This window comes from Panthera tigris, chromosome A1, assembly GCF_018350195.1.
Source record: "Panthera tigris isolate Pti1 chromosome A1, P.tigris_Pti1_mat1.1, whole genome shotgun sequence".
NCBI lineage: Eukaryota > Metazoa > Chordata > Mammalia > Carnivora > Felidae > Panthera > Panthera tigris.
The window spans coordinates 46,075,001-46,101,213 of NC_056660.1; the positions used below are offsets into that span (position 1 = coordinate 46,075,001).

The window sequence follows — 26,213 nt, forward strand, 5'->3', positions numbered from 1 at the left end:
CAACAGAAATACATCTTCCACTGATTTTTCATCATTACCATAATGTTCAAATTCCTTAGTCATCTCACATAAGAACCCTCCTGAGCTTGCCAGTGTCTATATTTGCAACCCAGTCTCCCACCCCTGGTTAACAAGTATATCCTGATCTCCAGCCAGACCAATCTACAATCTTTGGAAATGATATTAGTGTCTTTTCAAAAAATTGTCACTCTGAGGTGCCTGGCTAGCTCAGTGGGTTGAACATCCGACTCTTGATTTTGACTCAGGTCATGATCCCAGGGTCATGGAATCAAGCCCCACAGCAGACTACACACTGAGCACGGAGCCATCTGAAGATTCTCTCTCTCTCTCTCCCCCTACCCCTCTCTCCTACTTAGGCTCTTTCTCTCTAAAATAAAAAATAGGGGCGCCTGGGTGGCTCAGTCAGTTGGGCGGCCCATTTTGGCTCAGGTCATGATCTCACAGTTCGTGAGTTCAAGCCCCGCGTCGGGTTCTGTGCTGACAGCTCAGAGCCTGGAGCCTGTTTCAGATTCTGTGTCTCCCTCTCTCTGACCCTCCCCCGTTCATGCTCTGTCTCTCTCTGTCTCAAAAATAAATAAACGTTAAAAAAAATTTTTAAAAAATAAAGCAAACTAAAATAAAATAATAAAATAACTGAATAAATAAATAAATAAATGTCATTCTAGGCATTTGCACATTTGTGTCTCATTTTGTTTTAATTTCAGAAGCCTTAATTAAATTCACTAATATAGATGTATCCTTTGCTCATACAAAATTAGAATAAAGAATAGTGAAAGATGCGAAATGAACGAAAGGAACAGAAAGGGATAAAGTGAAAAGAGAGCAAGCCAATAAAATATGTAAAAAGAACACAGTAAAGTTCTAAAGGCCATACCAATATCTGAGCAGATAAATTTGATTCTAATTTTCATCATGTTCATGTCTTTATGCTTGGATTTCAAGAGAGGTGTGATTTATAGACTTGAAGGAAGAGTTTATCACTTTTCTTTCTGTCTTAAAAAAGATAAAGAGCATGTGTAAAATTAAGGGAGGACACGCAAAAAAAATCTTAGCCTATATCTAGAGTATGAGGGCACAGTTGCTCTGTTGGTCCAAGGAAATATTTTACGGTGTGTTTTAAAAGCCTACAAGGGCAATCTTCATAGGGAGAGCCTTCATTTTCCAGAGAGCCATGATGTTTTCTGAAACCTAAAATGTGTGGATGTTATGAAGTCACAAGATTTTAACCAGAAAAAGTTTGTAAACGTTAAACCTTTTTGTTTACTTCTTCATTGTCTTCCAAATCTGCCTTGTATATACTTCTCTATTTTCCTCACAGGTTGCTAACAGCAGTAATGTAATATTTTAGTATTTATCTGTATGGTGCAGCAACTCAAAATAGAACATTAAAAACATAATTCTATCTGTTTTCTAACGAGGAAGCAATTTCTTCTTGAATTTTATCTCTAGAAACACCCAAAAGTTTAAGCTGTTGGTCAGTGACAGGATATGCCCATTTTTCTCAATCCACTGGAAGGATACTTGAATCGAAGTACTTGTCACCATGAATAAGCTGTGAGATGTTGGTGAACATTAAATTTAGTTACAGCTGCCAGCCTAGAGTCTGCTCTGGACAGTGGTTGTCTCACATAAGCAAACACATCTGTTTGTGACATTGGAGACAACCAAGTATTATTAGTGAGTGGGACTGGACTCTCTAGTAGTGGGAAAACCTTTCTATAGTTTTCTAAGGTCACTGTACAACTGCCACCAGGAAGCTGGACACCATGGTCTTTCTACTGACTAACTGTAAGTGCTAATTCTTGACTTCTTTCCCAAGTACGACCCGGAATACAGGGAAAAAGGAAAATGGTACAGGACAGTTAATGAATTCCTACTAAACCTCTATGAAGTTTATGAATTCTAGGACATTTAACTTTCATTTTCAGTCTCCTTTCCTTAAAAATTTTTTTTTAAGTTTATTTATTTTTGAGACAGGGAGAGACAGAGCATGAACGGGGGAGGGTCAGAGAGGGAGAACACAGAATCTGAAACAGGCTCCAGGCTCCGAGCTGTCAGCACAGAGCCCGATGTGGGGCTCGAACCCACAAACCGCAAGATCATGACCTGAGCCGAAGTCGGCCACTTAACCGACTGAGCCACCCAGGCGCCCCCGGTCTCCTTTCCTTAAATCCTCATCTTGCTGGGTAGGTGTTACGCTCCCTTACAACTGAGAAAACTGAAGCTCAAATGGGTTTTTGCACCTCTCCTTAGGGTAGGAGTGCAGCGTAGGATAAGAGACCAACTCCGTTTAATACTTACTTATTAGTATTGGGTGATTTATTTAACTTCTCTGTAACTCAGTGCCCTCCCTGGAAAATGGAAATAGGGCTGTTGTGGGGATTACATGATATAAGGAATGTACTAGGTTAGTGTCTGGAGTAAGTGCACAAAAAACAGGATTAACAACAGAAGAGGAATAACCATCCCGTGGTGCAAAGGCAGATTTTGTAGAAGACGCTGACAGCAGAGTCAAGTGAGAAACGGAGGAAGAGCATGAATTCCAAGGAGACTTGGAAATAGGATGATAAAGAATTATAAGGAATTGTTAGTGGAGAAAGACCAAAAAAAAAAAAAATACAGGAGATACTTTACATATACTCACCTACTATTCAAAGTCAAATTTTTAAATATTTCTCTTAGAATTTACTCAGCAAAGTTGATAATGGGCTGAAAAATGATTTCCCAGTCAAAAGCTATCTAACTGTTCTGACTTGTTGAAGACTTGTGGGTGTCCTGTTAGAACACTGGCTAACAAGATGAATATTGAAGTGGGGACATAACCCATTTAAAGGGATTCTTAATTTCCAATAACATTTCACAGCTTGTGGACTAGAAGTACCTCTACCATTCCAATATCAAAACTACTACATTATGAAAATTGTGTATGGCTCCTTATTACTGTCCTACATTACCTGAAAGTGATTTGAAGTACAGCCATGATGCTTCTGGGACTCTATTCGATTTTGAAAAACAACAGCACTCTAAATTCTGAATCTGCGACACTACAATGAAATTTACATTTCTTCAAGAAACTTTTATTTATTAGACACAAACAAGTGAAGATAAAATTCAGTTTGAATATACTATATACCAAGACCTGACTGCAGTGCCCTTGGATGAGACAGCATAATGAACCAAAGAAAAAGTGCATGGACCATGCATTGTGTTAGGATTTCATAGAAAGGTATATGTATTGTGAAGGTTACGGGCAACTTTGCGCCTTGCTTAAACCTGGTACCATTTATTGCTTAAAAACATTTAAATGAGCATACTATTTGCGCAAAAGTACCACTGTTACCCTAGGGAAGCCATAAATGCAAAGGCTCAAACTTCTTAGCAGAAAAAGGACAGAACGAGATCTTTAAGGTCAGGAGTCTCTAGAGGAAGTGAAAATGGCACTGCTTCCTTTCAGGGGATCCTTGTCTTTTCACAGAAGTGTCCCTCACCTGAATCCTGGCACTAAAAGTTACAAAGGAGGAAGTAAAGGTTTGAGACTCCCAAGAGCATGAACAAATAGAATTTAAAACTGCATGATTCTGGTGTGTTTAAAATTACCATCTTAAAGCAGAACTACTGAGGTTTTCCATGAATTTACTTCTTTCACGTAATATTGTTAGTTTCATATGACATAAGGTGTGACTAAGTAGTTCAAATCATCCTGGACCGGCCACCCAGGCAGGGATAAAAGGGTGGCAAAGCAAAGGCACCATCATCAGTCTACTGATGAACTCAATTCTGAATTCACACAAATCGTTAAAAACCTCAAGGCCCAAGCCACTTTTTCAACACACAGTTGATGTAATTCAGCAAACAACCACTAAAAACACAGGAATCATTGCTAAAACTTATATGTAAACACTACACCTTCTCTCTTGAATTAGTGTTAAATGATATACCTCTTTGTCTTGATTTATTTAATATATTAACACGCAAGACTTTGATGAAACACTATATATTAACAGAAAAATTCTATATATTTAGTGCTACCACAGTTAACTCCTTACCTTAACTGTAGATATCCTAGAACAAGAGTTCCATCACTTTCCACACATAATAATTACCTGGTAAAGAAACATTATTTCCCACACTTGATTAAAGTGAATAAACAAAAATGAGCACAGTGACACACGTACCCTACCTACCAAAGGAACTTGCACATCACAGAAATGTGCCAATCTGATAAACAACAAGTTCTTCATATGGAGTATGAGGATGCCAAAATATCAAAGTACCTTTTCTGCTGCGGGAAAAAAAAAATTAAAGATCTAAGGATCAAAAAGAATAGCAAACTATCTGGACGGAAGAAGGCATACAGGTGGGTAAATGAGATGGGATGATGAGGCTTATTTCAAAAAACATATGAAGGAAAACAGACCCAACCCCAAACTTTCCGTGGCTACTTTCCAGTTTAAAAACCAGGAAGCGATTGGTACAAACTCTGCCGAGAGTAGGCTTTTGTACTACACAACTAAGGTTTAAATCCCAACTCTATGCCCAGATGAATAGATTTTGAGCTTCTAAAAATAGCCTATTTGTAACTACTAGAAATGATAACCTTTGAGTAATAGGTGTGGCTTACTCTAATAATAGTACTCAGTGGAACTATAAAACAGGCACAGAGGGTGAATTAGAATCTGTCAGGAAAGGACTGGAATTACAATAGATGATAGCCCAATTATTCTTATATATTTCTTACTCCCCACCAATAACCATTGATCTGAAGGCATGAATTAGTTTAATAAATTAATACTGTAATTGTTCTCAATTTTATCTTATCGGTAAAATTTGACCGTACTGTATGGTTTGTTTTGTGGTAAGGTTCCCTTTGATGATAATGAACTCAAAATTTAAAAAATACATCGTAACAAGATTGAAGAAATAAAAAAGGCATAAGAGAATATACTGTTTTACTTGGAAGGGTATACAATAGGCTTCTATCTCTTAAAGAGATGATGAAAATTAATCCATAGTGTTAATGGATATAAAACTTAATGTCACTTCTGCAATTCTCATGAAGAAATAAATTACAACTGGCTTGCTCTACACCGTCAGTGTAACAATGATTCTAAAAATCTCAGAACTATAAACAATATTAAAGTTTTCCCATAAAATTACTAAATTGCTACAGACACAGAGCACACACATACATCTTGAATATTTTCAAGAAATGAATATTATGACTATTTTTTCCAAACAATTTATAATTGTCAACCTATAGTCTATATTAGAGTCACAGGTTAACTGTTATTTGAATAGAAAAACATAACATAGAAAATAAAGTTCTAAAATTGAATTGCCTCACTTCAATTCCCTTCGATTGCTATGTACTAGCTGTGTAATTGTGAGCAAGTTAACTAACTGCTCTGATCCTCAGTGCCCTTAACATTCTTTAAAGTCAGATTGAACCTGCCTCTAATGGCTACTATATGGAGTGAAAGAAAAAGAGATATCCTACTGAACACATTTCTAACATATAATAATCACAGATAATAGTAGCGATAAGTCTTATCATCGGTAGTGTTTTAAACAGCAGACGTATATACCCTTACATTTGGTCTGGCCGTTCAATTCGAATTTCAGGTGCTTAAAAAAAACTTTTTTTGGGGGCGCCTGGGTGGCTCAGTCGGTTAGGCATCCAACTCCGGCTCAGGTCATGATCTCGCGGTCCGTGAGTTCAAGCCCCGCATCAGGCTCTGTGCTGACAGCTCAGAGCCTGGAGCCTGTTTCGGATTCTGTGTCTCCCTCTCTCTCTGACCCTCCCCCGTTCATGCTGTCTCTCCCTGTCTCAAAAATAAATAAACGTTAAAAAAAATTTAAAAAAAAACTTTTTTTTAATGTTTATTTATTTTTGAGAGGGAGAGAGGGAGACACAGGATCTTAAGCAGGCTCCAGGCTCTGAGCTGTCAGCACAGAGCCCAATGCAGGGCTCGAACTCTAACTGTGAAATCATGACCTGAGCCAAAGTTGGACGCTTAACCAACTGAGCCACCCAGGTGCCCCATGAATTTCAGGTGCTTTAAAAATTATGTACGTGGGGACCTTTCATAATTAATCCAATGGCTAAACATTAATTAATAATAACTGACATGAAGACAAAATCTCAACCTTACAAACCTATGGGTGTAACATATACAAGGTTTAAATATGTGTGCTTTAAGTACTACAAGAACATGGGATACATTCAGGAACCAAAGACATCTTATATTCTACTTAAGAACTAATATTCTACATGTTTATTTTGGGGTTTTTTTCCTACATCAAAGTCTCAAACATTTCTATTCATGCTTTAATTTCTTGATCATAATAAAAAAATGCTCTAAAACTAAGAATCTCATAAGAATATTTTAATATAATTCAGTAATATGCAAACAACATTTCTTTTAAAAAGTCAATTGTACTTATAATAAGAGTGCCTACTATATGCCAGAAAATACTTGAAAGTTTTAACAATAGGTGCAACATAATCTTCTACAATAATCCCAGGGAGGTAATTATTATTCACCAGAAATTAAATTTACTCAAGTTTCTAAGTTAGTTAAGAAGTTCAAGAAATAGCCAACTATGCTCTTTCAGCAAAACCTCTATAGATACATTTAAAACTGTTAACAATTGATCACAAATATTTCAAAACTTTAGATACATAAAGGAAAAATGCAGCAAAAGAAATCCACCTGGGTTTCTCCTCCTCTCGTGAATTTTAGACATGAAATGCTTTTGTAGACAAATGCCAAGGAGAAAATCAATCAGATCCAATTTCAACAACCTACTAAATTTCACAATATAACAAGGGAGAAACAGTGTGTGTTACATAATTTACAAAAATGTCAAGACATTGTCATAAATCTACAAACAAAAGCAGAACAATGGTATTCTGAAATAGGGAACATTATATTATATTGATGAGTTCACAAAATACTTGGCAGACACCAAATTTTATGTTAAGATGCTTGAATGCCTATCCCAAATTTATTTTCAAAATAGGAGACTACAGAAAATAATCATTTGGGGGATTTGGGGATGTTTGGTAGAGAATAATTATAGATTATGTATTTGGTTTAAGAAAATCCTAGAGACATAACTATAATAGAATGCTCTAGCCAATTTAAAAAGAAATCAAAGTTTCGATAGCACCTGCTTTAGCATAAAGAAAAAGAAAATAACTGATTTAAATTCCTCTGGAATCTCTACTTTCTTAGAGAATTGCATGGCAGTTACCATAGATATTGAATGACATTCTCTGCGAAATTAAGTAAGTTATCCTTTCATATGCTGTGGCTATATTTTGTCTTTTTTTGCTTTTCAAAGATTTAACCATGTTAACCATTACTAAAAATATTTTTGAAAGGCACTGCCAATAAAATTTTAGTAATATTATATTTCTAAAAAGACTTTGTAATTTTTCAAAATTCCCAAATTCTTCGTCCCAGTTGTTATAATTTCACTGTTATTTCCTTAAAAAGAGGTGAAAAGTGTGATAGCAAGGACCAAAGTAGAATTTTCTTTATGCTTTTATAAGCTGTTCTGGTAAAAGGAGTTTAAAAATTCAATTGGGTAAGAACATTTAAGGTCTAGTATCTTAGCAACTTTGAAGTATATAATTGTACACTTTAAAGTTGTGGAATGTTATATGTAGATTATATCTCAATAAAGAAGTAATTGAGAATTCTAAAGAGATAACAACTCTTCAAAAGTACCTTACCATTTCTGAAATGCTTTCAAATAACTATTATCACATTCCTATTCTCGCAACCTTCTTTTGAAATAAATAGAAAAGTTATCTTCATTATCCCTATTTTACATTTGACAATATGGAGGTTCCAGTTGACTAACCCAACATCTCCCAGCTAGTAATTGATATCATCGGAACTTGAAATCAAGTTTCTTGATTGTTCTCATGACTCCAAGTTGTCTATAGATGAGTAAATCTCAAATCTACAGCTATTGTGGTAATGAAATACTTCTCTTGGATCCTCATGACAATTTCTTTTGGAAATAACATAATAATATTTTTGTTGGAAACAATCCCCTCAAATTATGCTTATTAACAAAGACTTCACACCCGAATTTTCATGTATGTCTTGAGAATTGAATTTTCTTGCTAACCTAGCTAACAAAAGTGAACTAGAGAAGACAAAAATATATCTGTCAGTTGACTTGACACAGTCACAACTGTTTTACTCATCTTGGCCATGCCTCGGAGATCTGAAAACATCCATTTCAACATTTGACAGCATATTAACAGTCTCAATATTGTGGACTCCTGTTCAGTTTGCTATAGGCAAGAGATCGTGCCGTTACACAAGCCAGTAGATCGATTGGTCTTTGGTAGAATCTTAGTTTAAGACTCTTTAAGGCACTGATTTATGCACAATTGATCTGATCAGCCATGCAGTCAATGTGATTTATTAGCTAAGATGGCCAAAACCCTTTTTTCTCCTTTTTCATGCAGTAGTAATTCACCTCATTAGAGGTGGAATCATTATAGGAAGCTACTGAGAAATAAGAAGTTGAACCTGCTGGCCTGACTCTTTATTTCCCCCCAATCTCTGGATCTACCCACCAGTAACAGCTAAGACCAGAGCTGCTGTGTGCACATGCAGAAGCCAGTGAGCTCGCGCCATGGCTGGAAATGGATGGATCGATTAACAGGGATTCTAACACTCCTCCGCTCTGAGACCGTTTGCAGACAGCAAACTTGTTCGTTTAGCTTCATGAGAAACTCATTCATTTCATTTCTGGCACACATTTTTTTCTTTATTTAGCCACAGTAAGACAAATGACTTGTATTACCTTGTAATTATGGTGTTTAACTAAACACAAGACCAACAATGTGTATAACAAGGGATGGCAACCTGTGGTGTACACGTGGACACGTGCGTGCGTGCACATACACACACACACACACACACACACACACACACACACACACACATTTATACTCCCAATGTTACACAAGACCTAATTCTGAATAGCCCAGAAAGGTTCACCAATGGGTAAAATACACATGTAAATTTGCCAACCAGTTATATTTTCTATAATATTTGGGGGGGGGGATATCCATAGCTTATATATGGTATAAACATTCCTTTCCTCTCTTTAAGGTCTATCCCCCACCCAGGTCCTTTATCTGAAGTCTCTACTGACCTTAAACTTATTAACAAATAGTTAAGGGAGGAGGTATAGGATGGTAAGGTAGGGCCATTCCATGAAACAGTTCTACTTTAGAACAGAGTATTTACTCGACACCTCCTCTTCCTTCCATTCATTCTGCTGCTAAGAGTGCAAAGCCAGGAATCTTAACTCAAGTAGCCTCAGTCATGCATTTGCCTTTGACTTAATAGAGATTCTGCACATCACAGTGATTTCATAGGATAATAGCTGCCCCCTATACCTCATCTTTTTCTAAAAGAGTAAGCATTCTGCCACTTCCCTGCCTGCCCCCCACCCACACTATGGATGGAATAAATGAATATGCAATACTCTACAACTAAAGATTTGACAGCCACCCATTAGAATGATTATGCAGTACAAAAATGTTGAGGGGTAGTACATTATTTCACTACATATGTGCTATATAAATTGTGAATTGCTTTTATTAAGAAATCCAGATTTACTTAAGCCCAGTTATGTAATTTCTGTACAAAAGTCTACTATGAGCTCTATCTTTGATTCACTTTGACAGATGACTCTTTTAGAATATGCTGAATGAATGTACAATTTTTAAGCTGTACATTGTTTCAATAAGACAAGCCTTAAAATAAAACAAAGAACAAAATAATTTGCAAAATATATGAATGCTTTTATAACTCTCCCAGGAGGGAGAACACCACCTGTCCTTATTACTAAATCAGCAACGTTAAAATGCCAACACATTTAGTTATTGAACTAGTTCAAAAGAAATACGGGGTGTGTGTGTGTGTGTGTGTATTTGTGGTGTGATGTGTGTGTTTGCACATTTGTAATCACATATTCAAAACCAGAAACCTTTACTGAAAAGATCTCAGGTGAAAATTTTGCTGTATAAGAACCATATCAGTCAGGGAAAATATAATCTGGGATCTGGAACTCTTATTCTCATTGGTTCTTTTCTATTAACCATCAAAACTTTCCCTTTCATCTTCCCTATTTAATAGAGATAAGTTGAAAGCAAGTGGCTTCTCTTGATTTAGATTTCTGTTTCAAAACTTTGGCTGGATTAGTATTTGTTAATTATCTATTTATTAAGAGGGTTACAACTCCAGGTTTATCATACATTTAAAAATTTACATTATAAATTACATTATATTTTTACATTAGAATTCATAAAATTCAATTTATTTAGATATAAGTCCAATTCTCCAAATAAAACCTTGCTTATGTTATCAATGGCTTAACATAAATTTTCTTTCCCTTTAGTTAATTGTATTTTCTCAGCACCAGTTTTATAAATAGAGTAAGACACTCAAGGGAAAATATTCAGCTGGTACAGAGTGGCTTTCTGGTTGCTGAAATCATTCACTCTTTGGACTTGTGAACCACAAAGCACCCACAGCTCAACAAATCCCAACACAGCACATGCCATGTCACGTCTTACTGCTGTAACATAGTCCTCACATTCTACCCTCCCAATATAGCTAAACAGCTCCATATTGATGAGGATAGCAACAACTGACATCACAGTCTATGGACTACAGTCCTGCCATTAAGCATATGCTATTACTATTTAAAGAATTCAAATTTATCTTAACTCGGGACCACTTGGGATGAATATTTTAGTTAGAGACCCAAAATGTTCTTATGATATTGTCTCATGTAATTTTGTTCCAAAGTAGATATGTGATCTAGTAAAATTCTCCATGGGTTCTGCACTGGTTTAAACAGCGAGTGTACAATCTCTGCCTAGTTAAGCTACACATTTACATGGTGAGAGTGCCAATGAGTATGTTTCATCAGACATTCCTGGAAGCTGTCTGGCCAATAGGAGTGGTTTGAAACGGTTCCCTAATCACTGTTGAAATCACTGATAGTACTGTCTGTCCACACTATGACAGACAAAAGCTGAAATGTATTAAACATAGCAATCCATCATCTTGCAGATGGAAAGCAGGAGCCAGGCCAGTTCAGAGGCAGTGACTACCCGCTGCCTAACAAAGGCCGGAGCCCTGACAGTTCAGTCCCTTCCTAGCTCCTCACTACCACCCCTCCATCTAAGATGAATGAATGTAATCAATGAGGGAGAAAGCCTGCTGAGGACCTCAAATTCAAACATTGTTACATTTAAAGTGCTGCTTTTTTTTCCCCCTAATCAGAACTGTTGCTTCAACAATTTTCTCCAAATATTAAAAGATGGGTATTTATGTAAACAAATGAATGAATAAATGAATGGACTGTGTTTTCAAGAAAGCATATCCTTGGAAAATACTGCGTTGGTATACCATTAAGTTTGGAGAGCTAGCTTTGAAACAAAGTTCTGATACCAACTCAGAGGAAGTTAAAAAAAATCACTAAATTAAGGGCAAGTTTACATTGTGTCAAGCAACTTAATAGTGATGTTCTCTTTGAATGGCCAGGGGATTATTATTTTTAAATAAGCACCAAATAGAAATGAAATGCTATTTGCTAAAGTTCAATTCATTTTGCATACTTGTTTCTAATAGGACATATGAGTCACAAAATAGCCAAAGGGACAGAAAGAACCCTCAACTGCTAACAGCACATTAACAAAGTATAGAAACGAAAGGCACTTTTCTTTGGATTTCAGCCTTGTCATTTCCAATTTTCTGCTCCTTGGACATGCTTGTATTCAAATTCTGGAACATCTATTCAGCATATCAATCCTAATTAGACAATCTGGGTCTGGAAAGGATGAGAGCTGGGTCATTTGCATAATTTAATCATAAATACTCAGTGATACATATTTCCAAATGCATTTGTACAATTATCTTTTCATCCTTGGGGCAATGGTATTAATATGATTAGGCAATATTTCTGGAAAAAACAGACAAGTATGCACTCTTTTTAACTGCAGCTTAGGGCGATATGAAAAATTAATTAATTTCTGAAGAAAATCAATTTCTCTACGTGACCACATTAGACATTGCTAAACCAAGACTCAGAAACCTCTCTCAATCACTACATTTTATCAGGCCCTTCTAAATTCTGATTAGTAGGTGAACAATTCAATAGAAAAACTAGTAATGTATCAAAAGGCATCTTAAATTTTGAAGAGATCTTTCTGTCTAGTTTTCATTTCGGTATACTACCCTGCTTTACTTAAACGCATTGTTATTTAACCAGTCAATGAGAAGCCTGTGCTTTTGGTGTGAACTCATCTTGAGTGATCTTTTATTAATGTACATTAACCAATTTCAAGGACAATAGGATAGGGTTACTTTTGAAATGCTTTTTCAAGAAATGGATTTATATTCACCTAAAATAATCCTAATTCGCACAAGACTGTTTATTATGGAAACAATCAGATAAACTAAGTTGTCCCAAAAAGTACCATTGTTATAAGAAAAACATTATAACACACTTAGCAGAGATATAAGAACCCAGGTGGCTAATCTGATTTTTTAAAAAGAGATTCGGCTTTGTATGTTGATTAGTACAAAAGAAAGAAATCACATTTGTGAGTTTAAATGCACTATTCTTTTCTTTTCAATCAAATGAAAAAGTAGAAATTACTGCATGCAAATATTCAATGTTCATTTAATTTGCATAAAGGTGCTTGAACAAATTTTTGATTCTAACAAGCTCATTTTTCATGCGTTTTGTCTTTCATCCTAATCTAGCATCTGTCATTCCTTTTTGAAGTTATTATCGGCCCAATTCCCTCTTGGACATGGTTGCTGGGTGACCGGTATCTTAGCACCCACTTTGACAGGAACAGATGTGAATCTGATCAAGAGATTTCCCAAGAGTACCTGAAATCACAAACAACTTTTGTGAAAAACAAACAGCATCCCTGTCATGGGCCCTTATTTAACCTACTCCCCAAAAGAAAGAGCTAAGAAGTTTACTCTAGATCAAATATACCATTTTTAATTTTATTTCCTAAACTTGGAGCAAAATAAATTTTAAAATATTACATTTTCACACTGTTAAAATTGGGGAAACCAATCTGAATTTCAACAGCTCAAAAACCTGTTTTTATTCTGTTTGGGGCTAGATGCTTATAGGTAAATTTCATGATAAGCATTTATATTTTCATGCACAATTTCACTAGAGTTTCTACCAAAAAAACAACAAGATCACTATGAGGATAATTTAGATGATAAAGATATTTAAGAAGATGAAACGTAGTTTGGTGTTGGAAGGCTTTCTACATTAAGTATGACGTAGAATCTTGTACAACATTAAGGATTACTCTACTCATAGAGAATTATCTAAAATATAAAAGTTCTATCTCTCATGCATTTTATGGCAAACATTTTTAAATTATTTTTTCTTTGTGCAGTTCATGTGGTGTACCATCAATCATTATTGGAAATGGACCTGCAAAGTGCCACTAGAAGACAAAAAAGGTCACAGAAACTTCATATTATCACCATTACAAAAGTCAGAATAGGTTGCCTCTCCTGAACCAGATTCTTTTTTAGAACAGCATAATGTGGTTGGGTCATGTGATCCACCCCCTTTCCTTCCTTTTGTCAGATTGAGAGAAAGTGAAGAGCAACAGCCATGTTAAATCATCATCAAACTAGTTGGGTCAAACTTCCAAATGAAATATTTAATCAAATGTTGATATTTTAGGGGCGTCTGGGTGGCTCAGTCAGTTGAGCGTCCGACTTAGGCTCGGGTCATGATTTCCCGGTTTGTGAGGTTGAGCCCCGCGTCGGGCTCTGTGCTGACAGCTCAGCACCTGGAGCCTGCTTCGGATTCTGTGTCTCCTCCTCTCTCTGCCCCTCCCCTGCTCATGCTCTGTTTCTCAATAATAAATAAACGTTAAAAAAAATGTTGATATTTTATAAATATGGCATCAAAGTAATCTTAGGGAACATCCAAATAATTGATTTAATTTTTCAGCCTCATTCCAGTGTCAAGACAATGCAGAAAAATGTTAGCTTATGGTGAAAGCAAGATATTTTCTTTTGCCACCTAACAGCCAATAAAAAAGAAAAAACAACATATGTTTAAAGCTCTAAATATTTTCTCCTTGATTATTTTGACTTATGATAGTAAGGAAAGTGGTATACTTTCCACTGGAAATTTCAATGTTTTCCTCTAAGAATCGATTTGTTATAAGCATTGTTACTAGGAATTTTTATGTTTGGTTCTTGTAGGAAAATAACCAATCATCCAAACGGTTTTATTAATGTTAAGTGAAAAAAAAAAGGTGAAAAGTCTTTAAAATTATTTTTAATTTTGAATTGGGGAAGGAACATGCTAAGCTTGGTTCCAAAATCCTATCATGAGATTATTTAGTCATCATAATTGTAACAGCAGATATTTGAGTAGGGGTAAAAATGTACGCATGTTGCTTTATCTTTCATAAAGTGTTGCTGTGCATGTAGGATTGAGAACAAGTCATTCTATATGGAGAATGTTCGGTAGTCTCATGATGGTCATTTAATACCATCAATTATAAGCAAAGAGACACTATAGCCTTACCCATTTACATTCGTTATCCATTGGTATATGTAGGATATAGCATTTTGATATTACAGAAAATAAGCAAGCTATTACCCACCTATTGTGAACACATGATTAACTTCAGTTTTACAGTGTAGGCCCAACCACATAAAGTACATACAACTAAAACAGGAATAGCTTTTATGTATCCAATTTATCATTAACCACCTTCATGTGTTACTATTAGTGGTAAAAGCAGGCTTCAGGAAATCCCTTCATATAGTCCAACAAAAAGTAAAATAAGGAATATAACCTTTTAAAATGCAAGTCTAAGAAAATTAAACTTATCCATTAAAAATCCTTACTCTGAAATGTTATCACAGGGAGCAACTCCCTAAAAAAGTTTCTTCCTCTCCTTGGGCTGACTCTTTAGTGGAGGGAAATCAATAAAAAGTACAAAATAAATGTCCGATTAAACAATTTTGTGTTTAAACTACTTATATCTAGGACGTATATTTAAAACATAGATACTTCGTTTTTAAAAGTAACATCTTACTCCCATGTGAAAACGTGAATATCTGCAAAATTTTGATGACACTTTGGCTTACTGGTGAAGTGTCATTTATGAATGATATTTTTTAAATTTCCTAAAAACACCTAGTTACTAAATTTGGTAGCCAAACAGGTGTTAACAGAAAGAAAAATCAAATTTGACCCAGAAGGCTCCAATATTAAGGTTTGAATTGGGATCAGTTCATTCCTTTCCCATGGGGTAACTTGTATAAATGTAATTCTATGGTTTCATAAAAGCAGGTCAAGTTTCTATCCCTGGGGGTCTTTTGGCAATTTGAAGCATGGAAGCACTGTTGCTGGCTACAAGTTCAAATCTGCATGTACTATCAATGGGGTGAAGAAAAAAATCAGTGAACAGCAGACATATATTCATCTTGGATTATAATACGCACTTGTCAGAGGGTACTTAGAGGGTAAGAATAAGGGTGTCAGAGCTCACAAGTCATAAAATATCTTGAAATCATTTTTACTTATAAATATATACGCATACAAGATAATGCAAAAAGTAGTATGAAATATGTCTCTTTTTTGGTAACAAAATGCAAAGGTGAACTTGAATGTCATTTTGCATTTACTATGTGCAAGGTTGTTTTTAATTCCACAAGCTTTAGAGGAGGCAGAATTTTTCAAGTAGTCACTGTTTTTTAACCTCTTTTCTACTTCACCAAAAAATGCATGCATTCTTGCACTTTTACCAATGATGTAATGACTTGACAAATGCCATGGAATGATTGAGAAAGTAATTGATTTCATTTAACTGGACCTCTACCAGGTGTTTTGAAAGACAATGACAGTCCACTGCAAGAAGTGGTAATACACTTCTTATGTAGACCTGCAGATTAACCCCTGACCTCATTCCTAACTCATCGCATTGATGGCAAAGCTTTTAGAAGAGCAATCGTTTTTTTTAAGTTATGAAATTGTTTTCCTATCATTTATCCACTGATTGTAAAGGATATGCTTGCTCCAAAGTGCAAGCAGCAATGAAATAAACTAATAAAAAAAATGGAGCAATGACATCAACCACATTAAATGTTATTCCATAATGTACAGATTCTAGTACCTAATAGTTTAATATCTATTTCATACAAATAAGATAATTCTCTGACAAATATTTTCTGGAGAGAATTAAAAGTACACTTCAGTTATCATAAACATAAAGGTATAGGAAAAATTAAGATAAGTTTTTAATCATTGTCTTACTAACAATAGAACATTGTTTATTATAATTACACTTTAAAATATTTAAGTATAAATTATTTCTTTCGTGCTAAAATTAATTCTAAATATATTTTCTATTATCATTCAGTAAAACAGAATTTCTTTTTCAGTGTTATTTTATATTTCACTAAATTGCAGAAGGCAAAATTAAAGTCAGTTTTTTGGTAAAAGTTGTTTGTCCTCCGGCCCTATGTCCTACAAGAGTGTGTGTGTGTGTGTGTGTAGTGTGCGCGCATTTGGGGGGAGGGGGTGAAAGAATACAAACACACATACACATACATGTAAAAGTTTTTCTAATGAAGATATTATAATTATTTAAGCATAAAAACATAGACTACACATAGGCTACGGTTAATATAAACAAAGATATCCACCACCAAGACTTCTAAAATACTGATAAAAATTTTACACCTGTTGCATACACAAGGGCATCTATCTTAGTACAAAATGTGTGACTGGTAATAGGACAGTTAAAAGTGTTCTAAATTATTCACTTAAAATCCAGAGGCCATTGAACTACATATTGCCTAACTCAAGAAACAGTATTATTTTGAAGATATTTTCAATATAAAATAGGAATTAACATTTTAGGATATGTCAGTATATTTTCGTAGAGTTGTGATAGGTTCAAAGATTTGTTACACCTTCAGCGATTTGCTTTGTTCATACGTAATATAGGGTTATGAATAATACAACCCATTTACTGTTGCTATTAATAAAATTGCAGAATATAATCAGTTTAAGATTTTAACAAAATACTTTGTATGCTTGATATGTGAATATAATAAAGTATTTCTTGATTAACATATTCTAGAGATTTATTTTCATTATCTTTCCTTAAGAAATGACCAGCATCCCTTAAATTGAATTAGCAAGTATTCACTGAAAATGCTTCTATGTGTTTCCATAAAATAATTCCCTTTCAACTAGTACTCTTTCTTTCCTGAATATGTCTTGTTTGTCCTTGATGAAAAGTATTATTTTCGTGTTGTGACTGGAAAAGCAACCTAATTGATACTATATAAATTCAAAGATAAGTTACACTGTGACTTTTTAATACTTTACCTCTCCATTCATTTATTCTAAGGAAAGAAAACATTCCTCAGCTCTTCAATGTTACGAACCAAAAGTAACCAATATACTAAATTGCCTATTTCATTATTGTTTTCGTGAAAATCATGCCTGAAAAGCATATTCAATTTTTTTGTCAAACATATATACTACCTTCAAAATCCACTGCAGGATTATTATAAGTCTACTTACATTAAATTACATTTATGTTCTTCAGATCATAGTAGTTTTGACTTCCTCTGAGAAACATGCAATGGATTCCAGGTATTATATTCATCTTATATAATAATATGTTTTAAATGCTTCAGCTAAGCTGTCTTCTTTTTAAATCATTGCTCTCTAAAACTTTTTTAAAAGCAAGTAGCTATTCACTGCATCACTGTGCTGCACAGTATTAGACATTTCAATATACTTATAAGCACAAAAATAGAAGAGCAATTAAATAATGATATAGTGAGTTTTCCAGTTCAGTAAAGTTGTCTTTGACAACTTTCACTCAAGTCACGTACTTTTATACATGTAAAAGAATCCCAGACTGATATCCTGGACCAGCTCCAAGCTAATTTGAATCAGAAAGCAACAGGGCCACACCTTTAACAAAATTCAGTCATTGGCCACTTCAATATCCAACTTAGAAAACTACAGATGAATTTGTTTAAATGGGTGAATTAGAATCCTCTTAGCATATAAAGTAAGTCCAGGTAAGAATACACCAGAAATTTAAAATATATTTGGTTCAAGGTCCCTGGTTTTGGATTAAGTAATGATTTGAGTCATTCTCTATATGATTTTATATATCTGTATACCTATAGCTCTATCTCTATCTATATATGACTACATATACAAAGGGGATGATTGTCTGCTATTTTATTCAACTAATTTTAATTCTATCATTACTTTGAAAAACAGTAAAATTTCACTGATTGATTGTCTAATTGACTAATTTATATTGAATGGATAAAAATTCTGTTCATAGTCATTTGCACATTTAAATATCATGAACTGTAACACACACACTCTTTACAAATTCTTAGAAGACTTCTCAAAGTAAATAGGTACATCAAAATAAAGTGACCCACGAGTTGATCTAATAATAACAAATTACTGGACCAAACGTAAATATACTAATCTCGGTGTTCTTGTTTTCCAAAGAAACAATTTGGTAAACTAATCTCAGTATCTGAATGAAGTAATTTCTGTATTGTGGCATATACTAAAAAGCACATATCAACAATTAAAAGTTATTTTGAAAGACACTTACTGTAGCAAAAAATTACTTTTGCCTGGAAATACTTCAGACAAATTGAGAAGAAAAGTAAAGGAATTTGAGCACAATGTGGGCTCACAGAGCGTCTGCTATGCCTGAAACACGTAAATGTGAAGATCAGGGCCTTTGATATGACGCTCAGCTAAGCCCCATTTGGTGAGCTTTTAATTCAGGGTTTTCTTCATTAAAAAATAAATTACTGAACATAATAAATATAATGGAAAAGAGGTCCCCTAATGCAGTCTCAAAGCCTAAAAGTGTAAATATAAATGCATTCTTAGCTAAAATTTTTAACCTGTAGAACTTAAACAAGAATACACATGTATGGATATATATATATGTATATATATAACTGACCAATCACAATCTAGTAACTCAGTAGTTAAGAGGATGGCACATGCTGGTACATGGTAAGGTCACTCTATTTTTATATCAATTCAAATATAAAATGATAAAACTTTATTTTAATTACATATTATTTATATTTAAATACCCAAATAGTTAATATCAACTTTATTTTATATTCCCTGTCATTTTAAAAGTCTATAACGATGTGATTTTTTTTTTTTCTGGTGAACAATCTGAAAATTAAATTCTTGAAAGATAAAATTCTGGCCGACTTTAACTTTTTTAAAGAAACAAGTGACGAAAACCTTAAAATCAAAATATTGGGTGAAATCTAGAAGACTCACCTGTCCCTATTTAGAAAGCTTACTTCATATAATTTCTTCAAAGATTCAAAGGGAAACAGTTTACAACCTGTGAGAGTTGCATTTCTTAAATTTTGCAATACATGGGTTCTATGTTGCTACTACAGTGCAATTTAAATGATTATTTTACTTGATTAACAAAGGCAATTGTATGAAACAATTTAGTAAAATAACTTGGAAAGAGAAAATAACACTAATTGATAGTCAAAGCACAAATTGTTCCTAAAATAACAACTACTTGGTTGCACATTAAGCTAATTTACAAATGCTACTTACATTCCAAAAACAAAACATCAAATGAGAAACAATAAAGCATATTATGTTTTCGTATGCTGGTGAATCACACATGGTAAATCACCAAAGAGAAGAGTGATTTATGCTCAAATCCAGCCAAGACTTTAATCAATATTGGGTGTCACATCTCAGGAGGTTGGGGGAGGTAGTGAGGCAAAAAGAGAATGGCTAATATTGGTCTCGGTAATTTATACGCAACTTCTGTGAAATGTAGATTAAACAAAAAAGTAACAGCAGATTTGGACTAATCAGAAGAAGGTTCACAAAGTCTGTATTAAATGTGATACAAAGAATTTTTGTAAGGGAACTATGAAAACAAAAAAGTCTGTTTATTTTATATAATGTTTGCAGCTTCACAAAATAAAATATCCTATGTGCAAATCAAATTAAGTGTCTCAGAGCATTAGCTAATCATCTGTGGAGTTCAGAAAGTAAACCATCTTCATAACTATGTGCAGTCTTTACAATAACGATTATGTGCATTACTGGAGACTAACTCAAGAAAAACAACAGGTTGAAAAATATCCAAATAACTCAAGAATTTGCATTACATAATACAATTTGATTGAACAAGGTAAATCCTAGGTTAGAATATTCTTAGATTTTGTTTATGTATTAATTAAACTATAACTTAGTAACAGTTTAAACGTATACAGAAACAAGTGGCAGAACCAAACTTAAAGTTGCATATTTTAGGCCTTACTCTTCTAATTATGTCATATTATTTAGGAAATGTTATAAAATGAAACATTAGGCTTTACAGGAGCCATTAATCGACTGTAATACAAAAACTTCAAAAGCATAGTCTCTCTTCATTCGAAGTAATTTTAATCTCTCTGTGCCAAGTATCGTAATTATCTGTGAGAAGTGAATCTGTATTTGTGTTGAAACTTTCTATTACCAATGCAGAAGTGTGTAAGTCCATGCCATTGAAAAACATGCAGTGGGGGAAATGTTCAATACATATAGACTGGTTCAGTTTGCCATCTTTATTAAAACTCCTGACAAACAACAGAGCCAAGTGTTGGAGAATATTTTATATTTCTTACAGTAAAATTGCATCCATATATTACTACTGGACAAAAAAAGACTTGAAAAGTCTTTCAATTTGCTGTCTATGGATAGTATTGACTTTTAAGACAAAGGAATACTATTTGTGAATATATCTATATGCATATAAAATGTCTGATAAAACCAACTGGAATCTATTTAAGTTAAAAACCTCCACAATACTAGGGCTACATAAGACCCAAATCACAATCTGGTTTGAAAGATCCTGAAACAAAATCTCCCTCTGGCAATATTCAAAAAATAAACATTTTAGATAACACAATACAGCAGTCACTTTTTATTACCTGAATTCACAGAAAATTGAATCCTAACCCAAATCTACAAACAAGCGACTGACTCATACAAACAGAGGCTTGACCATGTACATAATTACTTTTCTTTTGTTGTTGCTGTTTAGTGGTTACCAGTTAATTAAGTGACCTCTGATGCACCAGCCAAGTTCATGCAACTAATGTTTAGTTTAAAAATAATAATTGGAGGAAGCTGATCAAGGTCAGACTCTGTCCTTTGACAACTTTTAAATATATTTCCTTACATATTCTCTCATTTTTGGACTCTTACTTTTAGCTTTACTATCAAGCAAGTGATAGTCTCTGTTTCATCTCCTTGTGGTAGTGACAGATGGCTTCAACATTTATTCTAGTTTTTATAGATAGCATACTGATGCAATAGCCCCAAGCAAATTAAATCCACTCTAAGGTTTGTCACCAACTTACTGAGCCACTTTGAGCAAGTTTATGAACCTTTTTTCTCTTTGATATCATTTTGGTTTCTCAGATTCCCTGGTATCTAAATGCTATCAAGAGACAGAATTAGATATATGTTCTGTAAAAAGATGAGAGTGCTAAGATTTGATGTTTCTTATACACTATGTATATATTATTTTATATAGTTTGCCTTTTGCACAGTTTGTCTTACCCTCTGCATAAATTATTCCTTTAGATCGTCTCTTAAATAGCCAAAGGAGAAAGAAACCAGAATGAAAGAAATCAATATATCTAGGTGAATGAAAAAGGATCTTAATAGAAAAGGCATAAACTGGACTTGAATGGAAAGAGTAATTTTAGTTTTGAAGATCCAAGGTGCAAGTATTGTAGGTATTGCTTTCAAAGTAAGAAATAAGACAGTAACACTTGTAATTATCATTAAAAATAATAGTGTAATATAATGCAAACAATATGTTTTAGTGACAGGGAGTTCCACGATAAGTTTTCTATTTTTTTTTTTACAGTTTTGATTTACAAATTGATTTTTTACAGGTTTGATTACAGTGCAGAGTTAAGAAAACCTAGGTAAAGATCTCCAATTACACATCTTCTAAGGTTAATGACTGCTGTATTTGCATGTATATAGGTTTGAGTAAGGCTTGTAGATGATGAAAGATCAAACGCAAGAGTAAATCAACAAACTAACCACGTTTAACTTAAAAATAACCTGAAACTGAGTTTTAGAATAACACGTGTAATTGTAAAATATTAAGACGAGGTGATTGAAACATAATTAGAATATTGATGAAATATTTTTGAAGAGATATAATAGTTCTATTGGATTTAACTTATGTTGGCTGTGAAAGTTTAAACTCCAGAGCTATTGTTAACCTCAGGGGAAAAAAAAAACTAATTAAAACATTTTTGTTAGTAACTTTAAGAATATTTTCCAACCGTATAGTGAGGACTTCAATTACAAACACTAAGCAAAATTTCAGGGGAAAAAAAATCAAGGGAGTAATTATAAGAGGGGTACCACTACCTGCTTTACATTGATTGTAACGTTGCAGTCATTGAAAGAAGTTTTCTCTGGCAATTTTTGTGTGTGTGTGTGTTATGTGTAATGGTCATTAATTATCGAGTACAGTATGTGCTGTAAGAAACACACAAAGAGATTTCAAGAGCAGAATGGTTTGATTACTAAAGAGAAACACAGTAGCTTTTCACCAAATTACTAGATAGGTAGACAATTTCATAACAACCAACTGGCTTCAAATTTCAACTAGCATTCTTTCCAACTGTAACAATTTTCTGCCCTGATTTGAGTACTTTTAACAATACATTGTTGGCAAATATTTTATCCTCTGGACGTCCTAGGACTCCAATTATCTCGGTAAATGACGTTTAGTGATCAAGATCACCCCTCAATCTTTACTGCCACCTGTCCATCCTCTTGGGCACGCGCGCGCGTACACACATGCACGCGCTCTCAGCAGTCACCCAAAAATAATAGAAATGAAGGTTCAAAACCCAGACACACACTCAAGACCCCATGCAAAGGATGGCAAACAAGGAAAAGAGTTTCTGGCTAGGTCAGAATAGGACATTCGCAAGGTTCGAGTTGGAGTCAGCTTTCGTCTTACAGCCTTCCCGGGGCACTAGCCAGAAGTCTTCCAAGGAAGTAATAGCTAGGGGCTTTTTCACCCCTGTTTCCTTTTGGTCTCGTCCTACCCCTCTTTCCTTCGCAGCTCAGTTGCCCTAGCTCTATTAGGGGACACACCTCCTAAAAGAGTACAACTCTCTTCCTTCTCCCGGTCTTAAACTTATTTGGAGGGTATCGCAGTCCCCGCGCAAATTTTGCGCGCAGTTCCCACGCGTCCGCTTCTGGTATCCAAGTTTCCCTACTCTCTTTCTCCAGGCATCTCAACTTTTCCCTCTGCCTGGAACGGGGGACCAGGCTGCACTGTGAAAGCGGGTGGAAAGAACATTTCCACCCCGAAACTGACAAGTTACCCCACTCCCGCCCCCTCTCGGTAGATCCTCCCCCAGTGAGCGTTCATTAGCATAAAACCGGTCGGGCCAGGCACCGGGTCCCCTGGCCTCCAGGGTTCGCGCGCTTTGCCGGGCTGTGGAAGCCACAGCACGGGGGATTCAGGTCTGCGGAACACCCCAGTGCAAAGCTTGCACCTGCTCATTGCGTGAGCTACTAACCTTCAAAAAAAAAAAAAAAAAGTAAAGAAAGAAAAAAAAAGAAAAAGAAAAAGAAAAACAATTTGGAGAGAGAGAGAAAGAGAGTGTGTGCTTCAGTCTTCCTTCCCCATCTCTCCAGCTCAGCTTCCAAGAGTCTCAGGCACCCGTCAACTCCCCCTGCAGAAGGAAACCCGCTGGTTCCCTCGCATCTGCCCCGGGGTAAACGTACCCCTTTATCTCCTTTGCACAAGCTCACAGGCGGCCACACGCACACGTGCGCGCACACACAGACCCCTCCCCTCAGCGGGCTTCCCCTCGGGGCTTTGGGACTGAGCTCGAAGCGGGTCCCCCGGGATCGCTCCGGGGCTTCTCGTCCTCGGAGGTCTTTTCCCTCCCGGCCTCGAAGAGGCCCAGGCCCGCAGCTTCCTCGCGGGCCCCTCACCCGGGGCGCGCCTTCCCGCTCCCGAACCCAGCGGGTCGGGGTCACGACCTCTCCCCGCCCCCGGGACGCCGCTCGGGCGCCGCCGACCAGCCCCGCCGGTGCCCCCCCCCCCCCACCGGCTCGCGGTGGAACCCGGGTCCGAGGGAGCACACACTCTGGCAGCCGTGCTGTGAGGGGTCCCCAGACGCTGGCGCGGCCCAGGAAGGGGGCTGTGGCTCCTGGAAATGCACGGTCCTCCTCCTTCCCGCCCCCTCCGCCCCGAGGCTCGCGGTTCCCGCGTCCCACAGCAGCCAAGCCCCTGCGCCCAGACGAGCAAGGTGGGGACCGGGCGGAAGAGCGAGATCTGGGCAGGGTGAGGTGCCAACTTGTCGGAGGGTCGGGAGCGGCTGGCGAGCCTCGAGGAAAGGGAGGAGAGGGCCGTGCTCTCCAGGGCGCGCGGCTCGCGGGCGCGCGGAGCTGGAGGCGCCAGGAAGGGAGCGAGGGAAGGGTGAGGAGGAGGCGGGAGGAAAGGGACCGCGGGCGGCGGAGGCTACCCCCCGCTCTTTACCTTGCGTTGGTGCAGTCATTGTAGAGGGTCTCGAAGTCCTTCCTGGAGATGAGTTTGCAGCGGTTCACTCCGGGCTGGATGGCGCCCAGTCCCCTCAGGATGCGAACCTGTTCCACATTGCACACCACCGGCGTGATCTCCAGCCGCTTCAGCTTGGTGTAGACCGTGTGCAAGCCCCCCACCAAGTGCTTCAGGAACAGGTCGAAAGCCTGGGGCAGGCAGATCAGCTCGCAGCCCTCCACCGTGAAGGAAGCCACTTTGGCCCCCCTCAGATCCACCATTTTGCACTCATTATTCTGAGGGGTGTTTTCCACTGGGGACGGGGTCGAGTACACGGGTTTCCCGGGGAGGGGGCCGCAGCTGCTGCTGCTACTGCTGCTGCTGCTGCTGCTGCTGCTGCTGCTGCTACTGCTGCTGCTGCTGCTGCTACTACTACTGCTGCTGCTGCCGGTGCTCGCGTTGATGGGGGTGCTGGAGGCGCCGCCGCCGCCGGCGCTAATGCCGCCGCCGCCGCCGCCGCCGCCGCCGCTGCCGCCGCCGCCGCCGCCGCCGCCGCCGCTCGCGGTCGCCAGGCTGGGGTTGCAGTTGCTGCCGCCGCCGCCGCCGCCGCCTCCGTTGCCCGCGCCGCCGCCGCCGGTGGAGGTGACTGTGGCCGCCGCCGCCGCCGCCGCCGCCGAAGCGATGGGCTCCGGCCGGAACAGAGTTGGCCCTGAGGACGCCGGGGGCCCGATGGACGGAGCCGGAGACGAGGTCGCCGAGGAGGTGGAGGTGGTGGTGCCGGAGGAGGAAGCAGACGTGGAGATCGGGGGTTGAGGGGGGACCAGCTGGGTCGGAGGGATCAAAGCCGCCGGCACTGCCATGGTCACATATAAGGGGAGAGCGAAGAAGGAGAAGCGAGGGGAAAAGTTGCCACACACCCCGGGGAGGGGAAGGGGGAAAAGAGAGGGGGGAGAAGGAGCGAGGGGGTATAACAACAACAACAACAACTCCAGGGGAGAACGAGAAGGAGAAAGGGGGGGAAACAAGGAGGTGAGGGCAAGAAAGCGAGCGCAGGAGGGGCGAGCGCGAGAGGCGCTCTGGAGAGAAACGCACAAAAGTGTCCCGCAAGTCGAAATGCGAGTCCTCTCCGGGGGCTGGGATCGGGGGCTGGTTTGGGAGGGGGGGGCGGGGGCGGGGAGGGTCGGCTGTTGTTGTGTGGGTCCCGCTCTAGCACAAAGTTAAGGATGAAGGTGAAAAGGAGGAGGTTTGAAGGACTTGGGTTCTCCCTGGCAAGTACATTGATCAAAGATTGAGAGGGGAATGACAGAGAGAAAATGAGCTGAAAAGTGCAGGCTGCCGGCTGGACGAGTTGTTGTTGTCACACGGTGCAGAGGGGAGGAGCTCCGGAAACTTGAAATACCCTTTGAAGCCGCAAAAACCTCACTCACTAGTATTAACCCAAATTATCCAACCAGGAACTCGGAGCAGAGACTCCGAGAGCGCGAGACGCGGAGGGAAAGCGAGT

The 26,213-nt window shown here is 37.6% G+C and overlaps 1 protein-coding gene across 2 annotated transcripts in view; it reads right to left on the reverse strand.

Moving 5' to 3' along the window:
* Positions 1 to 25,844, reverse strand: part of DACH1 (dachshund family transcription factor 1) — a 429,592-nt gene extending 403,748 nt beyond the window's left edge. Inside the window, exon 1 of one of the 2 annotated variants that reach the window (XM_042977988.1) lies at positions 24,710 to 25,844. In XM_042977988.1, coding sequence (XP_042833922.1) covers positions 24,710 to 25,569 — 860 coding nt within the window. In that variant the 5' untranslated portion in view covers positions 25,570 to 25,844. The remainder of the gene's footprint in view (positions 1 to 24,709) is intronic. The other variant, XM_007099181.3, reaches the window with a different exon arrangement.
* Between the last annotated feature and the right edge of the window lie 369 nt (positions 25,845 to 26,213).